This window comes from Macaca fascicularis, chromosome 1, assembly GCF_037993035.2.
Source record: "Macaca fascicularis isolate 582-1 chromosome 1, T2T-MFA8v1.1".
Classification (NCBI taxonomy): domain Eukaryota; kingdom Metazoa; phylum Chordata; class Mammalia; order Primates; family Cercopithecidae; genus Macaca; species Macaca fascicularis.
The window spans coordinates 172,865,208-172,884,273 of record NC_088375.1 but is presented as its reverse complement, the minus strand read 5'-3'; the positions used below and the strand labels follow the sequence as shown (position 1 = coordinate 172,884,273).

Sequence of the window (19,066 nt, the reverse complement as noted above, 5' to 3'; positions counted from 1 at the left end):
CCTTTGAGCTCAAGTCATATATATGAAAAATTAGAATTATGTAGCCAAATCATCTTTGGTGCCAAGTATTATTATTATGCGCCAAAAGTAATATGAAATTTAGGTAATTTTTTGGTGACAAGGATTAATCATTAATAAAGAATACCTTTTTCTTTTAAACAATATGAGACACTTGAATAAAATTATTTTAAAAATTATTTTAGTATTTTCTATGCATACTTGATTGCTGTATAGCAGAGCATATAAGAATGTAACTGATGCAAAGTTATGTATATTTCTTTTCAATAGAAGTTATTTTTCTAGGATGGTATTAGGAGTGTATGAGATGTGAAAGAATATTGTGGACTGATGTTAAATTTTGATAGTCAAGTATTCTAGACTTATTAGCTATACTTTAAGTAGTAAATAAAATGGTTTTTTTTAACATCCTTAAATTTCTGTAATGGTATTCTTATAAAATGAAAATGCAAAGGGAAACAGTCTTAAAGGGCTGTAAATGATACTTAGTGTGTTTAAGGAGAGCTGAGTAGAGGTAGGTGAGAAAATACGACATTGGAGTATTGAAAGGAGAAACCACAGTGCTGCAAAAAATTAGGTAGATCCTTACCCAGTAAGGGCATACTCTGCATGCATTTTATATTTTATCCATCAAGACATGCAAAGATTTAGCCTTAGATTTTAAAAATTTTAAGGATTTCTAACATTTTTATTTGCATATTATTTTATCATAATATGATTAAAGCGAGTCCCCTTGTTTACAGGGAAAATAAAATGATGTCCTATTTTCATTTGGTAGATTGATATAAATAAGAGATTTTTGTTTTTTCATTTGGGGCTACCTCAGTTCTGACTTATCCCCTTGTCTTCCTAGGTCAATGGCACGCAGCTCTACGGAAAATCTCGCCGAGAAGCAGTCTCCTTTCTTAAAGAAGTGCCACCCCCTTTTACTTTGGTTTGCTGTCGGAGGTTGTTTGATGATGAGGCTTCTGTAGATGAACCAAGGTGCACTGAAACCTCTCTTCCTGAGATGGAGGTACTAAATGAATATAGTGCGGTTCCCATAGGCATGCCCATTCATCAAAGATGCCCCGAAGACTGTACTGCAATATGAAGAGAGGGGAAACCATTCCACTCTGCTCTTTTTTTACTTGACTAAGGAAGCAATGCATAGCTTTTCAAATTGTTACTCTTCATTTAACATCAAAAAATTCTTTCCTTCCCTTTCCTTGACATGTTGGCAACATTGATGTACATGCATTTTGATTTTAGAGAATCTTTTTTTTAGTAATTGCCTGGATTCATTACTTTTGGCTTCCAGTTCAACTCAGTTTGTCTTATATAAGGTTAAGGTGTTTGTGAGTGTTGCATATCTAATGTACTTCCCTTTTTCAGAGCCTTAAAAATATGAAACTCAGCCAGGCATGGTGGCTCACACCTGTAAATCCCAGCACTTTGCGAGGCTGAGGCAGGCGGATCACCTGAGGTTGGGAGTTGGAGACCAGCCTGACCAGCAATATGGAAAAACCTCGTCTCTACTAAAAGTACAAAAAATTAGCCGGGCATGGTGGCGCATGCCTGTAATCTCAGCTACTTGAGAGGCTGAGGCAGGAGAATCACTTGAACCCGGGAGGAGGAGGTTGCAGTGAGCCGAGATCTCATCATTGCACTCCAGCCTGGGCAACAAGAGCGAAACTCCGTCTCAAAAAAAAAAAAAGACACTGTATGATACATTTCAAAGTGAGTCTGGAAATTGCTATAAAACCCTTCAGAAGACCAGAGAGTGGAATAACACTTTATATGCTCTTGGCATTCTTTTTTTTTTTTTTTTAAAGAGCATTATGATTATGAAGAGTTTTATTTTGTTTTGTTTTTAAAACAGGATCTCCCCAGGCTGGAGCGTAGTGTTTTGAACATGGCTTACTATAGCCTTGACCTTCTGGGCTCAAGCAGTCCTCCTGCCTCAGCCTCCCAAGTAGCTGGGACCACAGGCACATGCCAGCACACCCAGCTAACTAAAAAATTTTTTTCCTACAGTCAGGGTCTTGCCATATTTCCCAGGGTGTTCTCAAACTCCTGGACTCAAGCAATCCTCCCACCTCAACCTCACGAAGTGCTGAAATTACAGGTGTGAGCCACTGTACCCAGCGGAAGAGTTTTGAGTACATGCTTTGCCATCTTATGCTATTTGTAACCTCGTCTTTTATGCTGCTTTCCCCCCTTTTCAATCTCTTTTAGATTGTAATTCCACTAAACACCAGTTTACATTCATGGGGCCTTTTACTGAAGTTCTGGATTTCAGTACATGTGAAACTAATCCTGCCCCTACTACCTAATAATTGTGAATCTTTGGACAAATGACTTTCTGTTCATATTTTTCCTTTGAAAAATGGTGATACTTATCATACTTACCCATCTCATGAGTTTGTGCAAGAAGGAAATGCGGTCATGTGAGCAAGTTCTTAACATAATGCCTTGCACGTGGGAAGTGCTCAGTAACAGTCGGCTATGGTTGTTTGAGTCTTTGCCGGTCCATCCGTTTTTGTTTTCTTATGTCCTAAAGTACATAAGAATCTAGCACTGTCTTATAGATACTTTAGTATGTGTTCATCTTGTTTATCCAAGAAGACTGTCAGCTCACAGTGGGCAAAGGCCATAACTTAAAATTATTTTCCATTCATAGTGTTTTTAGTCTATATTAGGCATATAAGAGGGGCTTGGTAAATTTTTGATTATTGGTTGACTCTTTTTTAAAAAAATGTTTAACTTTTGTAAAAACTGTTTCAAGGAGGGTACTCAAATGCCACACTTTTGTGACTTGCTATCCTTACCAAAATGAAATGTGGGTGGTGGGTTCCCTCTGAAGGCTGATAACAATGCCTTTAATCTAATCTTGCAAGGTGTGTAAATCACAAACCCCACTTGCTGACTCTCTGCCCCTGTCTGTCATGCTTTACCACAATGGTGAACAACAGCTTTGAATTATGCTAAATGTCAACCTTGCTGCCCATTAGTTGATTGCTTTCCATTCTGTAAATACAGGAGTTATGCAGAATTGATTGTATCAAAGTGATATATTTCAGGTTGCAGTATAATATCTTATGTACCTCGAATGCCTTGAAATTTCTATAAATACAGGTTTTGTAATTGTATGTGGTTTCTTAAAATCTTGGCTCTTTTTCCATCTGTCTCTTTTTTCATTTCTCCTAATACCATCGTATATTCTTAAACCCTATCTGGTTAGGCAGCTCAGCTAAAATTCTAATACTCATTAATCAGTGAGGGTATTAAATACCCTAGTAAAACATCAATCATGTTGTATTAGCCAATGGAACTTTACTTTTTGTTGCAAGATATAAGTGTTTCCTTTTTAAGTGTATCACTTCCACACATCAGACTGAAATATGCAGAGGTTATTGATCCATGAAGTTTCCACTCATTTCAAGTTTTCAGCTTCATGTTGTTCCCATGTTTAGGTTCAGTCCACTGTGGATCACTAGTTGACCACCTGTGTCCTGCAGTGACAGTTTAAGATCTGGACCAATCCTAATTTAAAAAATGTTTTTCTACCCCATAGTCTCTTGCCCAAAGCCTCCTAAATCTGATAAACAACTTCAGCAAAGTTTCAGGATACAATATCACTGTACAGAAATCAGTAACATTTCTTTACGCCAGTAACATCCAAGCTGAGAACCAAATTAGGAACTCAGTCTCATTCACAGTAACCACTAAAAGAACAAGATAACAGGAATACAGCTAACCAGGGAAGTGAAAGATATCTACAATGAGAATTATAAAACACTGCTGATAGAAATCAGAGATGATGCAAATAGAAAAACATACCATCCTCATGGATAGGAAGACTCAATAGTGTTAAAATGGCCATACTGCCCAAAGCAATTTGTAGATTCAATGCTATTTCTGTGACTTTTTTCACAGAATTAGAAAACAACTATTCTAAAATTTTTCTAAATTTTAAGGAAATTTTTAGAAAATTTTTTCGAACCAAAAAAGAGCCCAAATAGCCAAAGCAGTCCTAAGCAAAAAGAACAAAGCCAGAGTATCACACTACCCAACTTCAAACTATACTACAAGCCTATAGTAACCAAAACAGCATGGTACTGGTACATAAATAGACACATAGATCAATGGAACAGGTTAGAGAACCTAGAAATAAAGGTACACATCTACAATCATCTGCTGTTTAACAAAGCTGACAATAACAAGCAATGGGGAATGGAATTCCTATTTGGAAAATGTTGCTGGGAAAACTGGTTATCCATATGCAGAAGATTGAAACTGGACCCCTTCCTTTCACCATATACAAAAATCAACTCAACATGGATTAAAGACTTAAATGTAAAACCTAAAACTATAAAAACCCTAGAAGAAAACCTAGGAACTACCATTGTGGATATTGGCCTTGGCAAAGATTTCATGATGAAGATTCCAAAAGCAATTGCAACAAAAACAAAAATTGACAAGTGGCACTTAATTAAACTAGAGCTTTTGCACAGCAAAAGAAACGATCAACAGAGTAAACGGGCAACCTACAGACTGAAAGAAAATATTTGTAAACTATGCATCTGACAAAGATCTAATATCCAGAATCTAGAAATAACTTAAAACAGCAAGAAAAAAACAGACAGCCCCTTTAAAAAATGGGCAACGGACACGCACAGACACTTCTCAAAAGAAGACATATATGCAGCCAACCACTATATGAAAAAATGCTTAATATCACTGATCGTTAGAGAAATGCAAATCAAAACTACAGTGAGATACCATCTCATACCAGTCACAATGACCATTATTAAAAAGTTAAAAAATAACAGATGCTGGGGAGGTTGTGGAGAAAAGGAAATACTTAGCACCGCTGGTGGGAATGTAAATTAGTTCAGTCACTGTGGAAAGCATTTTGGAGATTTCTCAAAGAACTTAAAACAGAACTACCATTCAACCCAGCAGTCCCATTACTTTGTATATGCCCAGAGGAATATAAGTTGTTTTACCATAAAGATGCATGCGTATGTTCATCACAGTACTTTTTCCAATAGCAAAGACATGGAACCAACCCCATGCCCATCAACAGTGGATTAGATGAAGAAAATGTGGTACATAGACACCACGGAATACTATCCAGTCAGAAAAAAGAATGAAATCACATTCTTTGCAGCAACCTGAATGGAGCCAGAGGCCATTATCCTAAGCAAATTAAAGCAGAAACAGAAAACCAAATACCACATGTTCTCACTAATAAGTGGGAGCTAAACATTGAGTACACATGGACACAAAGAAGAGAAGAATATACGCTGAGACCTACTTGAGGGTAGAGGGTAGGAGGGTGGGGATGAGAAAACTACTTGTCAGGCACTATGCTTATTATGTGGGTGACAAAATAATCTGTACATTAGACTCCTGTGACACACAATTTGCCCATGTAACAAACCTGCATACATACCCCCTGAACCTAAAATGTTGGAAAGAATAAATACATACATAAATACATAAATAAAATAAAATTTTTAAACTAGCTATTTTCCTAATTATATAGGGTTTTTCCCTTCCCTTTTTTGATTACATTAAATTGATGCTCTTAAACTGGTGTTTCAAAATTATGTTTGTAGAGATGATGCATTTTTATTTACTGAGGTTACCCAAAGTTTTAGGAAGTCTACTTTAAAAAATTATTTACTTGGTACCTTTATTGAGAAGGAGTTTCAAGAGAAACACACTGAAAGATAGGTAATTTTTAATTTATTGAACAAATATTATTTTATATCTACTATGAGCCAGGCATTTTACGGTTGAGCTGATAACCATGGTAAACTCTGTGGTAGGCCTCGTAGAGTTTCCATTCTAACTTAGGAGCCAGGTGTTTTGTTCATTGCTTGGGCTATAAAAGATAAGTTTTGAGCTTCAGATAGAAGTTTAGAGTATTTTGGGGAATGTCAATCAGATGAAAACAACAGTACAATGCTATAATTAGTATAAAAACAGAAGGTTTTTTGAAGCAGCCTTTCTTCTGCATAGTAGATTCATAGACCCTCTCATTTAACTTCCTGGAATTCCACATAGCAATGACTCTTCTTCCTAAAAAGACAGGGTGTCTAGAATAGAGGGACTTTCAGGAGGAAAATCAAGAAAAGTAACAAAGGAACTGTATGCTGGGCAGTTGTGCTGACCTGTTTCTTCTAAGATTAGGTTTTCATTATTTCAACTCAGTGATTTTTTTTCATTTTAGACTTATGTGATGACCAAAGACTTGGATTTTTTTTTTTCTCACCTTATTTTCTAGTAAAGTTTTTCTTGAAAACTTCCAGGAGCCAGCAGAAGTGGTTTCCCTGTCCTGCTCCAGCCTGTCTCTGTGTTGACATCTCTTTCTTTGTCTCTGTCTGTAATTATGAATCCAGGTATCACTACTTACATATCTTATAAGCTTCTACTATGTGTGATGTTTTCATTTACTTAAATTGCATATTTTTCCTTTTATGCTTCTAATGGGATGACAGAACTCATTGAAGTATAAGAGGTCAGTGTTAATACTTTGAATGAAATAAATTCTTTACATTAATAAAAAAAAACTGTATGAACAGTCTGAATTTTTAAGCGCTTGAATTTTTATGAAGATATTATCCTGGAGTGTGTGTGCCCCAGAGCATGGCCCTTTTGCAAAGATTAGAAAGAAAAACTACGCATGCCAAAGAGAATTCCCAGTTTGAGAAGAAGCTGTGAGATTCTTGATATGTGCATTCTTTTCAGAATTGAAAGCATAGTGTTTTGAAGCATTTATCTTCTTTGGTATTTCAGATTGACCGCGATATGGATGTCAATGCTGAAGAAGATGATGATGGGGAATTAGCACTGTGGTCCCCTGAAGTCAAGATTGTTGAACTAGTAAAAGATTGTAAAGGTTTGGGATTCAGCATTTTGGATTACCAGGTATAAGAACCTATGTAGAGGTGTTTTCTTTGGAGTGATTGGTTTGTCTTAAAGTTATGTGAAGTAGTAATTGTTTAAGACCCCTATTGACTTAAGCAAAACTGAATCCCAAAGATGGGATATTATACTACTTTCAATTGTTATCTTTAAAATTAGTAGCTCCCTTAGTGAATAAAATGATGGATTAATTATATAGGAACTGGACAATAAGGGAAGCAATAGTTATATATCTGTGGGTGCTTTTAGAGACAGGATCTTGATGAACTTGTTTATATGGAGGACTTTTGTTCCTCAGCTTTATTCAGATATCTTTCACATACCATAAAATTCACCCATTTTAAGCATACAGTTCAGTCGTTTTTAGTATATTCTCAGAGTTGTGCAACCATCACCACACTCTAATTTTAGAACATCTTCAACACCCAAAAAAGGAATCCCATACACATTAGCATTTGTTCCCAATTCGTACTCTCCTCTCCCTCCCCTTCACACGAAGGTTTATAGTTTAGCTTACCTATTAATTTCAATGTGCTTAAATAAATAGAAATGTTCTTGGTCAAGTTATATATTGCATTTATATTAATATATAATATCTATGTATTTATATATTTATAGCTACTCCAGTTATAACTAGGGTAAAGTTACTGATACATTTGGGGGAGGGAGATGTAAAAGGTCACAACAAGACATCTATATGTTATACAATTCTACCAGTTACTGTCATATATTCAGAATGCTGATTATTTGGGGGAATTAAAATTGTTGCCAAGAAATCTCTTAACTTTTAAGATGCATATTTTACTGCTTTGGTGCTGCCTAAACACATTGTGGTTTAGTAAAGCAAAATGTGCTCTATTAAAGCACATAAAATGCCAAGTGATATTAAAAAATCAATTATTTAATATAATAAGGCAATCAGGAATAGATTAAAAGAAAAATAGTTTGAGCATTATATGAGAAATATTAAATTCTTTTTTTTTTTTTTTTTTGAGACAGAGTCTCACTCTGTCGCCCAGGCTGGAGTGCAGTAGCACGATCTCGGCTCCCTGTAACCTCCATCTCCCTGGTTCAAGTGATTCTCCTGCCTTAGTCTCTTGAATAGCTGGGACTGCAGGCATCCACCACTACACCCGGCTAATTTTTGTATTTTTAGTAGAGATGGGATTTCACCATGTTGGCCAAGGCTGGTCTTGCACTCCTGACCAAGTGATCAGCCTTCCTCGGCCTCCCAAAGCGCTGAGATTACAGGCGTGAGCCACTGTGCCCGGTCTAGATTCTATATTTTGGCAGTGTGATTTAAATTTACTGAAAAAGAAATCTATTTCATTTTTGCTGGCATAGTTCTGTGCCAGATAACCCTCTTCCTTTTTAGAATTTCTCTTTGGAATACTACTGAATGATAAGTTGTTGATTCCAAATATTTTGAGAAATATATTTATCAAGAGATCTGAACACAGTTAAGCGTTTGAAAGTCTATTAATATTATAGACTTTAATATTAGGATATGTAAAACAAGTGGCGGGGACTCTTTTTTTTCCTCCCCATTGTAGCTAAGTTATCTAGAACCACTAGGTGGTTAATACATATTTGCAGAATGATTTAATAAAGTTTAGGTGAGCCAAAATTAGGCCTGACCTTTTTTTTTTTTTTTTTTTTTTTTTCTGTTTTGAGACAGAGTCTGACTCTGTCGCCAGACTGGAGTGCAGTGGCATGATCTCGGCTCACTGCAACCTGTGCCTCCCAGGTTCAAGAGATTCTCCTGTCTCAGCCTCCTGAGTAGCTGGGACTACAGGCACGTACCACCATGTCCTCCTAACTTTTCTATTTTTCTTAGAGATGGGGTTTCACCATTTTGGCCAGGCTAGTCTTGAATTCCTGACCTCAAGTGATTCCTCTGCCTCAGCCTCCTAACATGCTGGGATTACAGGCGTGAGCTACCGTGCCCAACCTAGGTTAGCCAAAATTAACTGGAATTGAATGAACAAATTTAATGGGAATTAGAGGCATGAGCCACCGTGCCCAGCCTAGGTTAGCCAAAATTAACTGGAATTGAATGAACACATTTAATGGGAATTTGTTAATAATTGATTTTGATAATTGGAATTTAATTTAGAAGACACCTTTCAGATGTGGTCTTAGATATTCAGGTATATTTCCATTTCTATTATTGTAGGAATCTCTATATGTTTGCATTCTTATATAATAAATATATCATAATGGTTGCTCTGATGCTCTTAAATGACATTATATGTAGGTTTTATATTTTGAATATTGCACATATTAAGGCAGAGAAATGTTTCAGAACTCAAAAACAATTCAGTAAAGGATGAAAATAAAAACTAGATGGTCCTTAAGAATTTAATCCCTAGTTAACAGGAAAACCCCCTTCTGAGCTTTACACTTAAAAACATATATAGTTAGTTCTAAATGCAGAATTTTTTGTTCTTCATTGCGTTCCTATAGGTATGTTTAGTAACTTCTATTGCATTTTGAAATTTTATTTTTAATTTATAAAATTCTAGGATTTTCCTTTTCCTCTCATTTATCTCACAATCAGCAGCACACATACTGATACTTGCTTTTGTACAAATTATATAAAGTAATTTTCTGCCAACAAAGGATTAGATATTCTTTTTGTCTTTGTGCTTCTTGTAGAATATAACTACTTAATTTCCTAAATGCCACTTTGATTCAAATTAAAGGGCTCATCTTATTTATTTCTATAGCTAAACCTTGGGGCAGGGGGAGGGGAACACTTTCAATTCTAACTTGGATGCTTTTCTTAAGTCAGTCTTAAGTTTACTTACAGATGTGTACAGCACATTTTTCACCATTTGTCAGTGGTACCTAGAACTGTTATCTACTATGACATTTAGATGACAGGTAAACACAATTCAAATTTGGTTTTGAGCAACTTAATTAATCAGTTATACCGTCCCTTGTTGTAATTAGGTAATAAATTCTAAAGTTCAAAAATATTTTTTGCAAGGCCAGTCAAAGGTTTAGCAAAAGCCATGAAAGGCCACATCCCTGGCTATTATTGCATTCGGCGTGTCCTGTATGAATTTATTAGGTAGCTGAGGAGGGCCAAGGCAAATTCTTGTCTCGCCAGGCCTAGCATGTTCAGAACAAGAAGTACTGCAGAAACATTTAACTACAGAGAGAAAGTATTGGTGGAGGGAGAGAACTTTTAGGTTGTAAAGGGCTTGCTTAGCATTATTGAAGAGATTGAAAATTTACTTTGGAATATTTCATTTCAGTTAACCACTTTTCTCATGAACAGCCTTTTCTCTAGAATAAGAACTTTTTGAAGAGCCTAACAAAATAACATGCATCTATTTCATTGGTGTTTATGTACCTCCTTGTTTATAAAATGGAGATAGTAATGTCTAGCACAAAGGATTGTGTGGATTAAGTGAATTAGTGTGTAAGGAAATAGGAAATGTTATGTTATTATGGAAATGTATTAACAATTATTCAGTTTAGAAAATAAACACAAAAGTTTTTGATACTGTCCTCAAAGATGGCACCATACTATGTTTGTAGTCTATCAATTCTTTAACTCTCTAGTTAGATTAGAAAAATTAATAAGTAGATATCTTTGTTTAGTGAAGTCTAAATTTAATTTTAAAATTGCATTCTAAAATGCAGCCGATTCTTGATTAGCCATATGTGAATTACCCAATTGTGAATTATTGGCCAGAAGTTTGCTTTTTATATAAATTGAACTGAACTTTAGGAAAAGAGACCAGGTGCAGTGGCTGACACCTGTAATCCCAGCACTTTGGGAGGCCAAAGTGGGCAGATTGCTTGAGGTCAGGAGTTTGAGACCAGCCTGGCCCACATGGTGACACCCTGTCTGTACTAAAAAATATAAAAATTAGCCAGGCATGGTGGTGCACGCCTGTAATCCTAGCTACTCAGGAGGCTGAGGCAGTAGAATCCCTTGAGCCTGGAAGGCAGAGGTTATGGTGAGCTGAGATTGCACCTCTGCACTCCAGCCTGGGAGACAGAGCAAGACTGTCTTAAAAAAAAAAAAAGGGAAAGATGAGTGAGCAGATAAAGGAGCTTGAGTTAGTCTATAGAACAATAGGGTAGCTCTCCGGACAGGTCAGTGACTCAGAATATTGATGGAAGGTGTGTAACTGAGGAGAGAAAAGAGGTATGCCTTTATACCTGAAATGATCAGCTGAGTCTGATACACAGTTCTACAACTCAGTCATATGGCCAAAGTACAAAGTGCAAACATTCATTTCATGAAAGGCATTTTGAATTAGATTGGGTCAAAGGCAAAAGAGAAAGCAACAAGGAAGACAATAAATATGATTAGGTTGTAAGTCTTTCTCTTAGCTCTTAGGGTACTGTGGCAGTAACTTTGTTGGCTATTATTTGAACAGGGGTAGAACATCTGTTAGTCTCAAGTATGCCTAGCCACTTCATATGGTGGCTAGTTAAAATCCCACTCTACGTGTGCCATATTAGAAGATTCACTGATCTCCATTGTCATGCCTTAGAGGATTGTGTCATGGCAAACAATGGTATGTAATTTGTCAAGAGCATGAGTATTATGGCTTGACTGAGTACTCTGTTTCTAAACAACAAAACTTCAGAAATTAGGTTATAAGTTTTTATACTGTAATTTCTTGCCAGTTTGTAGGTGAGGTTTTTATATTGTACTTTAGTTATCTCTGTCTTGTTTCCCTAGTATTTAAGTGTAATGTCTTTATTCCTTAGACTATTGTCTCTGTGGAAGATTACTGATACTCACACTGGTTTTAATACCAATGTTAGGTAGCATTTATTGAGTGTTTACTGAGTGCCAGGTGATGTTCTAATTGCTTTACATATATTAGGCTATGTATTCCTCACATGAACCATATGAAAGAGATACTCTTATTGTTGTCATTTGAGAAGTGAAGAAATGGAGGCACAGAAAACTTAAGTGATTAGTCCAGTTCATACAGGTAGTATATGGTAGAACTGAAGCAGTTGGGCCCCAGGTCTTTTTTTTTTCTTTCTTTTTCTTCCGCCGCCTCCTCCTCCACCAGGTCTATGCCTTTAACCATCATACTATACTGCTCTTTTCTTTGTGAGTGCTATTTCCATGTGCATGTTATTATAGGGCATAGTAAATTTATTACAGAAGACCTTTCTGTTTTTTCAGCTTGTGAAAAATTTCATACCTTAAAAACTAAGCTACTAGATAGTATTCTCATTTTTCATGCTTATATGAAAGTTTAGCAAGTATTAAAAATTAATATAGTGTGCTCATAGGCATTGTGTAAGAGCTAGTTTTATTGCTTCAGAAGACAATCATTGCAAGTTTAAGAATCCTAAACTAGTGCAAGTAATTTGTTGTGGGTTAATGTTCAATAATGAAACAATTGTTAGGTAGTCCACGAGTCTGTAATTCTTAATTTCTACCAAAAAGCTTGAAAAAAAATTAGAACTGTACGGATTTTACCTTCAGTTGACCTTATAAATTAAACATGGCAAGTAGATATTTTCTGGTGTTTTGATTTATGTTGAACTTTGAATAACCCCTCATGATTATAATTCACTGGAAATGTTTGACATTAGCCAATTTTTGAACATTAGCCATGATATTGCCATCCTTGGTACTTTTTGAATTTCAGTGATTTAGAAGATAAAATTTATTAACCAATAATTCTCCTCCCTCCTACATCCTATTGCTCATTCCTCTCCCCTCTTGAGTGACTCAATTTTTGCCAAAGCAGATATTTTTGAAACACTATTTTTATCTCTCTCAAAGTCTAGAGAGATAAAAATAGAAATCATAATAACATAGCCATTGGGAGGTGATTCATATGTAAATACTGTTAGTAATGCTTTAAAAATTTGTTTGAAACCAAAGCCAAACAGCGACTCATTAAAAAGAATAGTGGAAATATTTCTCCCTATAAAAATTGACAGTTATTAATTTTTCTTAAAAGAGGAAATGGGTTATAAAACCAAAATATAAAATATTGCAGTGTTACTGAGTCTCGAATATAGTATGTCTTAATATTTGTGCAAAACATTTAGTGTGTAGTTTTGACTGCCTGTTAACTCTATTAGAATTCTCTTTTTAAAAAGATTTATAAAAGTTGTAGGAAGGGATTGTATACATTTTATGTATGTCTTTAATTGTCTTTTTCCTTATCCTGTGCACAACAGAATGACTTTCTGAGCACATTGAAAATGTTTTAAAAGTAGGTAATACGTACATATGGCATAAAAATTCAAAGGTGTATAAAGATATCCTGTGACAAGTAAATCTACCTCCGACCATAGTCCCTTACTTCTTCCAGGTAAAAAACCTCTGTTTTTCTTGTCCATCCTTCCAGAAACATTTTATATATACATGGTTATATAAGTAATAGTACTTAATTGTTAATTTTTAAAAATTTTTGACATATAAATGGATTATATGTCAAATGGATTATATACACACTTTAAAGGCTCTGTATTTTTTTTCTTAAAATTATACGCTCTTTCATTTAGGTATTTATAGAGCTACTTCTTTTTAATGACTAGATAGTATTTTTATTGTTGACGTACAATAATTTATTTCATCAGCCTTCTGTACCCAGTTGGTGGGTATTTTAAGTAGGGCTTTAGTGGATATTTTTGTGATACTCTTGTTAAAAGGTGGGAATAAATCTTGTGATAGGTAGGTGATAAATTCCTAGAGGTGGAATTGCTCATCAGAAGAGCATACTATATCTTTTTAAATTTTGGTACATATTTACCAAATAGCTTGCATTTAACAGTGTGTGAGACTCACGTATATTTAGACCACTTAAAATGGATCCTTTCTTATGTAGAGTTATTTCTTTGTTCAGATAATTCTCATGGAAGATAGTATAAGCAGGTGTGTAATTCATGAATTTGCTAATGGTTTCCTATGATGTGGACAGATTAAGTGATAGCAATATATAACTATCAATTTTGTTTCAACTTTATATATGGCAGTAATTAATTTATTGGCCTTTGTAGCTAAGTGGGCATAAAGTGTTTACATTCAGACTATGATATTAGTGCCCCAAACTCTATTTCTATTTCTTCCACCAAATTTTATTTATTTATTTATTTATTTCTTCTTCCACAAATTTTAATCTTGTTTTACCTTTGTTTATTAGAAAATTTAGCTTTAAAGTGGTGGGGTTGGGGGGAGGGGATTAGGACTTTAATTTTTACCAAGAGTTTTGAGAATTTGAGTAAATGCTAATATCAGTATATAGTGTTCAATAGCCTGTTCACGCCTACTATCTTCATGTTCATCTTAGCTAATCAGTTTACAGAATGTAGGATTTAGCATTTGATAGATATCGACATAATTTTAACACATTAGTAGTATATAGAGTGGTAACACTATAAAGTCAGGTATGAAACCATATTATTTCCAGAATCTAAAATGTAAAGCATAGGCGTGTACTATAAGTTATTATACGGTTTCACTTTAATGCTCAAGGGATCTTATAACATGGCCACTGACATCTGGGGTTTTTTTTTCCTCTTGCCTTTTTTTTTTTTTTAAGAGCTCTTTGGGTCCGCGTCACACATGTAAGATATTGGTACTAAGCAAAATGCAGTCGATCTGCTACTAATGGTAGTATCTGTAGTCTTGCAGATATATTGTATGCCTTACTTTTAAACAAACCACACAGCTGCATTTAAAGGTCACTTTTTGCTTGACAGAACTTAGGGGAACTGATAAAGGCTACTTTTTGCCCATCCCTGATTCCTATCCACATTTATTTTTATTAGTATCAAAGTACTGTAAGTTCCATTGCCAACTGGGCTGAAGATTTCTTTTCACAGAGGATTTGCTTCCTTTCCCTCTATGGGAAAGTTCTGTATCCTTTAAATCATTTTAAGCTGCTTCATTTGAAAAATAATTCTTAGTAGTGTGCTCATGGAGTGGATTGATTGTGGCTACTGGGGAAATTCTCTCATGGCTTAAATATTGCTTTTCAAGCCTGCGAAGTGGGTGAATGAAGGGAGCCCACTCCTGGTGTGTGCAGTTTGTAGTGTGCTCAGGATGACGACTGACTTCCAAAAACCTCAGTGCAGCAAGACTAAAGGCATCAGGAGACCAGAAGCCACTTAATAAGAGATCAAAGGGGCTGTGTGTATATCAGCTTGAAATCCAGATAGTACAGATCAAAAGCTTGCCTTAGTGAGGCAGCTGCAGGGGGATGAAGTTAGCAGGAGGCCTCAAAGATCTTAAGTCAGGCCTGATGTTGAACTTTGCAGGGATTTCATGGCTTTGGAATACGAATTTGGCAAAAAAATCCCATTGTGTCTAGTAGGGGCAAAAGAGAATAACAGGCAAGCAGCAAATGCTTGTCAGCTTTCTCATAGGGTAGCTTTCCTTTTAACACATGTTTATCCATGACAGTTTCTGCTTCATACTTGAAGGCATTGCTGAGGAGAAGAGGATCCTGAAGATGGTGAATCTGCTGTATTACCTTTAATGAGTGTTTCAGACATGGCCAAACTATAAATATCAGTGTTTTTGGTATGGCCACGGAGAGCTAAAATGTGGGCGTAAAGGTGCTCAGCTTTACTGCCATACCTGGTAATCACCTCTCTCCTGCAAAATGCTCAAGATATTCCAGGAAGTGAGTGAGTATTAGCCTGGCTATGCATCTGTCTCAACAACTATTTAAAAAGAAATGAAAAAGAAAAAGAAAGGAATAGGAATCGTTCATCTAAAGAAGAAACTCGGTCCCCAGAGGTGTTTCATCACCAGTCTTCTACCTGTAGCAATGGGTGTGTTTTGGAGTTCCCACTTGAGTGTGATGCCAGTATTAAGAACCATGGTAGTAGATTAAGTCATAGACCTCCCTAGAGTGTGCCAGAGTGATTGAATCAGATTAACAACTAGGTATTGGGAATCTTGTTCAAGGCGTGATGATTTGTGCTGCTTCGCCCTGTTTATGAGTGTCATTTGGAGCAGGCAGTGATCCAGAAAAGCCAGGCTGTCCCAGTGAGTGCCAGGAAGTGGTGCTGCCTCATTCTGGTACCAAACGTCTAGTCTGTGAATGATGCTTGAAAGCAGATTGACTTGACTGGCTGATTCTTACACACCAATTCTAGGGCTCAAGTTTCCCTTTCAGCCCTTTCCTCTGTATTTTATTTTAATCTGATATTACGTTTGTCAGTACAGCAGTGAACATACGGTGTGGTTAAGAGGACTAGCTTACGAGTCAGAAAGGGCCCAAATGTCCAGGTTTGCATTCTGGATATACTCCTGGGACTTTGGCAAGCTTGTTAGTCTTTCTTATTCTCTGTTTACTAAAATGATAATATCTAAAATAGAAGTAATATTTGCTTTATAAGGTTACAAGACTAAATAAAAAGATGAATATAGGCTGGGTGTGTTGGCTCATGCCTGTAATCCCAAAACTGGGAGGCTGAGGCAGGAAGATTACTTGAGGCCAGGAGTTCACTGTCTCTACAAAACCAAAAAAAAGTAGCCGGGAATGGTGACGTGCAACTGTAGTCCCAGCTACTCGGAAGGCTTGAGCCCAGGAGTTCAAGGCTGCAGTGAGCTGAGAACACACCACTGCACTTTAGCCTGGGTGACAGAGTGAGACCAGTTCTCAAAAAAAAAAAAAAAAAAAAAAAAAAAAAGCATATAAATGCCTGTGCTTTTCTTAACACAAAATAATCAGTATTTACTGAAAAAGGATGATGATGAAGATTTTCAAAGATAGAATCTGGGTAGAGATTTGTTATGCTTGTTATTCATTCTCACCTTTAAAAGATATGAGTCAGTATGGAGACTATAAAAATGAAAAGATATGCTCCTATATATAATAAATGTTTGCTGAGCATCTCCTCTTCCAGGCATTGTTCTAGGCACTGGGGAGCTAGGAGTGAACAAATTAGATGAAGTCTGTCCTCATGGAGTTTAAATTCAATTTGGAGTAGACAGACAGTGGACAAATAAGCATATATTACAACATTAATAAAGAGAACAGACTTGGTCACAGCTCTGTACAACATGTTGTAATTTTAACAGTGGTGAAAGTAAGACTAAAAGAGTCACTGAATGTTATTTCTTGGGATCCAGAGAGGCCTCAGGGGAAATTGAGGTCTGCTGTGTGGACAGTAAGGGATTCGACATTCCAGCCACAGTGAATTACCCAGAATTAATAAGTTAGTCCTGATTTCATGTCTTTATTTTCTTTTGCAACTGAATTGCTTAATATTTTCCTTAACTTTCAAATTTTATTTCTTTTAATGAAAAATCCTTTGAAAACTTTGTGTTCTGATTTCTTCTTTGGAAAACATGGCCACATGGTTTACTAGCTAACAGTTATGTACTGCTTACAGTTCCCTCTTTTTTGAGGTTTCACTTTCCATGGCATCAATTACCCACGGTCAACTGCAGTCTGAAAATACTAAGCTATTTGTGAGAGAGACCATATTCACATAAATTTTATTACAGTATATTGTTATACTTGTTCTTTTTTATTGTTATTAATTTTATTAATCTCTTACTGTGCCTAATTGATAAATTAAGCCCTTATCATAGGTGATATTGTTTGCCTCTGTGTGTCCACCCAAATTTCATCTCAAATTATAATCCCCATGTGTCAGAGGAGGGACCTGGTGGGAGGTAATGGATCATTGGGGGAGGTTTCCCCCATGCTGTTCTTGTGATAATGAGTGAGTTCTCACAAGATCTGATGGTTTAGAAGTGTGTGGCAGCTCCCCCCTCATTCTCTCTCTCTCCTGCTGCCATGTAAGATGTGCCTTGCTTCCCCTTTGCCTCACACCATGATTGTAAGTTTCCTGAGGCACCCCCCACAGCCATGCGGAACTGTGAGTCAATTAAACCTCTTTTCTCTTATAATTTACCCAGTCTCAGGTAGTTCTTTATAGCATTGTGAAATTTGACTAATATAATAGGTATGTATGTAAGGGAACAATCATAGTATATATAGGGCTTGGTACTATCTGTGGTTTCAGGCATCCACTGGGGGTCTTCAAACGTATTCCTTATGGATAAGGGGGGACTACTGTACTCTGTGTCAGGGATTGTTTAAAACACTTTAGGTATATTGACTGATTGAATCTTCTCTACAACCTCCAAGCTATAGGTCCTGTAGTCATCCTTGTTTTATGGATAAGGAAAACTGATGCTGAGGTTAAGGAGTTCGCTCATGACTACCCAGTTAGTGAATGCAGCTGAGCTCCTGAGTCTGTGGTTTTGTCAGGTATAATCTGTAGACCAAAAACAATACTAATTCTTCATAATTATGGCTCAACTGAAAGGCAATAGAAATTTCTAATTATGTTGTCTTTCTGGAGAGACATACTTAACATAATTTTAAAAACTTTTCTTCAGATTATTCTTGAAGCCTTGTGATCCCTTGCCTTTACTCCTCTCACCTGGCCAAAGCTCTTCACTGACATAATTTTTATTTATTTATGTGTTTATTGCCACCTGAGAGTATAAACTGTGTGCTTTACCTTGGATTCCCTAGCAGGACTCCTTGCCTTTTTCCTGTACAGTTTCAAAGTTAGCAAAGTTTTAATTCTAATTCTACATACTGTGTGCTGTGTATCAGCATTGGTTGACCTTTCAAGGATTAAAAAGAAAAGATCAAAACCCTGCAGAATCTTTTCTAAAGAATGAAGGGCATCCTGTCACTCTGACATGGCTGTGTTGTCAGGCAATCTCCCAGTCTAGAGATGGCTCCCATCTTACAGTGTCTGCTCAGGGAGAATGAAGACTGAGGATGCCATGCTGTTCTGAGCCTCTCTTTGTGCACTCAAGAGGTTATAGATCTGAATATCTGGAGGTCATAGATTCAACCCTGTGTTTTCATTTTTTAATATTTGAATGTAACATCACGAGGTGAGGGGCTTAGCAGCTGATAGCACTGTTGGTCTAAGTCACATATGCTCAGTTGAATTTAGAAGGCAGTAAATGGGATGGAAACTTAACTCCTCAAACCCATATGTCCTTTTAACTTCTTTTCCACCATAATTCTCATAGTAATATTAATAATAGTAATGTTATTATAATAATAATATTATTACCATGAGAATTATGATGGAAAAGAAATTATTACTATGAAGTGATTACTATGGACTTACTAAGCAC

At 36.2% G+C, this 19,066-nt stretch overlaps 1 protein-coding gene across 12 annotated transcripts in view; it reads left to right on the top strand.

Moving 5' to 3' along the window:
- Positions 1–19,066, top strand: part of PATJ (PATJ crumbs cell polarity complex component) — a 426,407-nt gene that overhangs the window by 91,119 nt on the left and 316,222 nt on the right. For all 12 annotated transcript variants that reach the window (XR_012419419.1, XM_045369982.2, XM_045369962.2 and 9 more), the window contains 2 exons: positions 872–1,033; positions 6,808–6,939. Coding sequence is in view for 11 of the 12 variants with exons in the window: in XM_045369982.2 (XP_045225917.2) it covers positions 872–1,033; positions 6,808–6,939 (294 nt within the window). In the remaining variant the exon portion in view is untranslated. The remainder of the gene's footprint in view (positions 1–871; positions 1,034–6,807; positions 6,940–19,066) is intronic.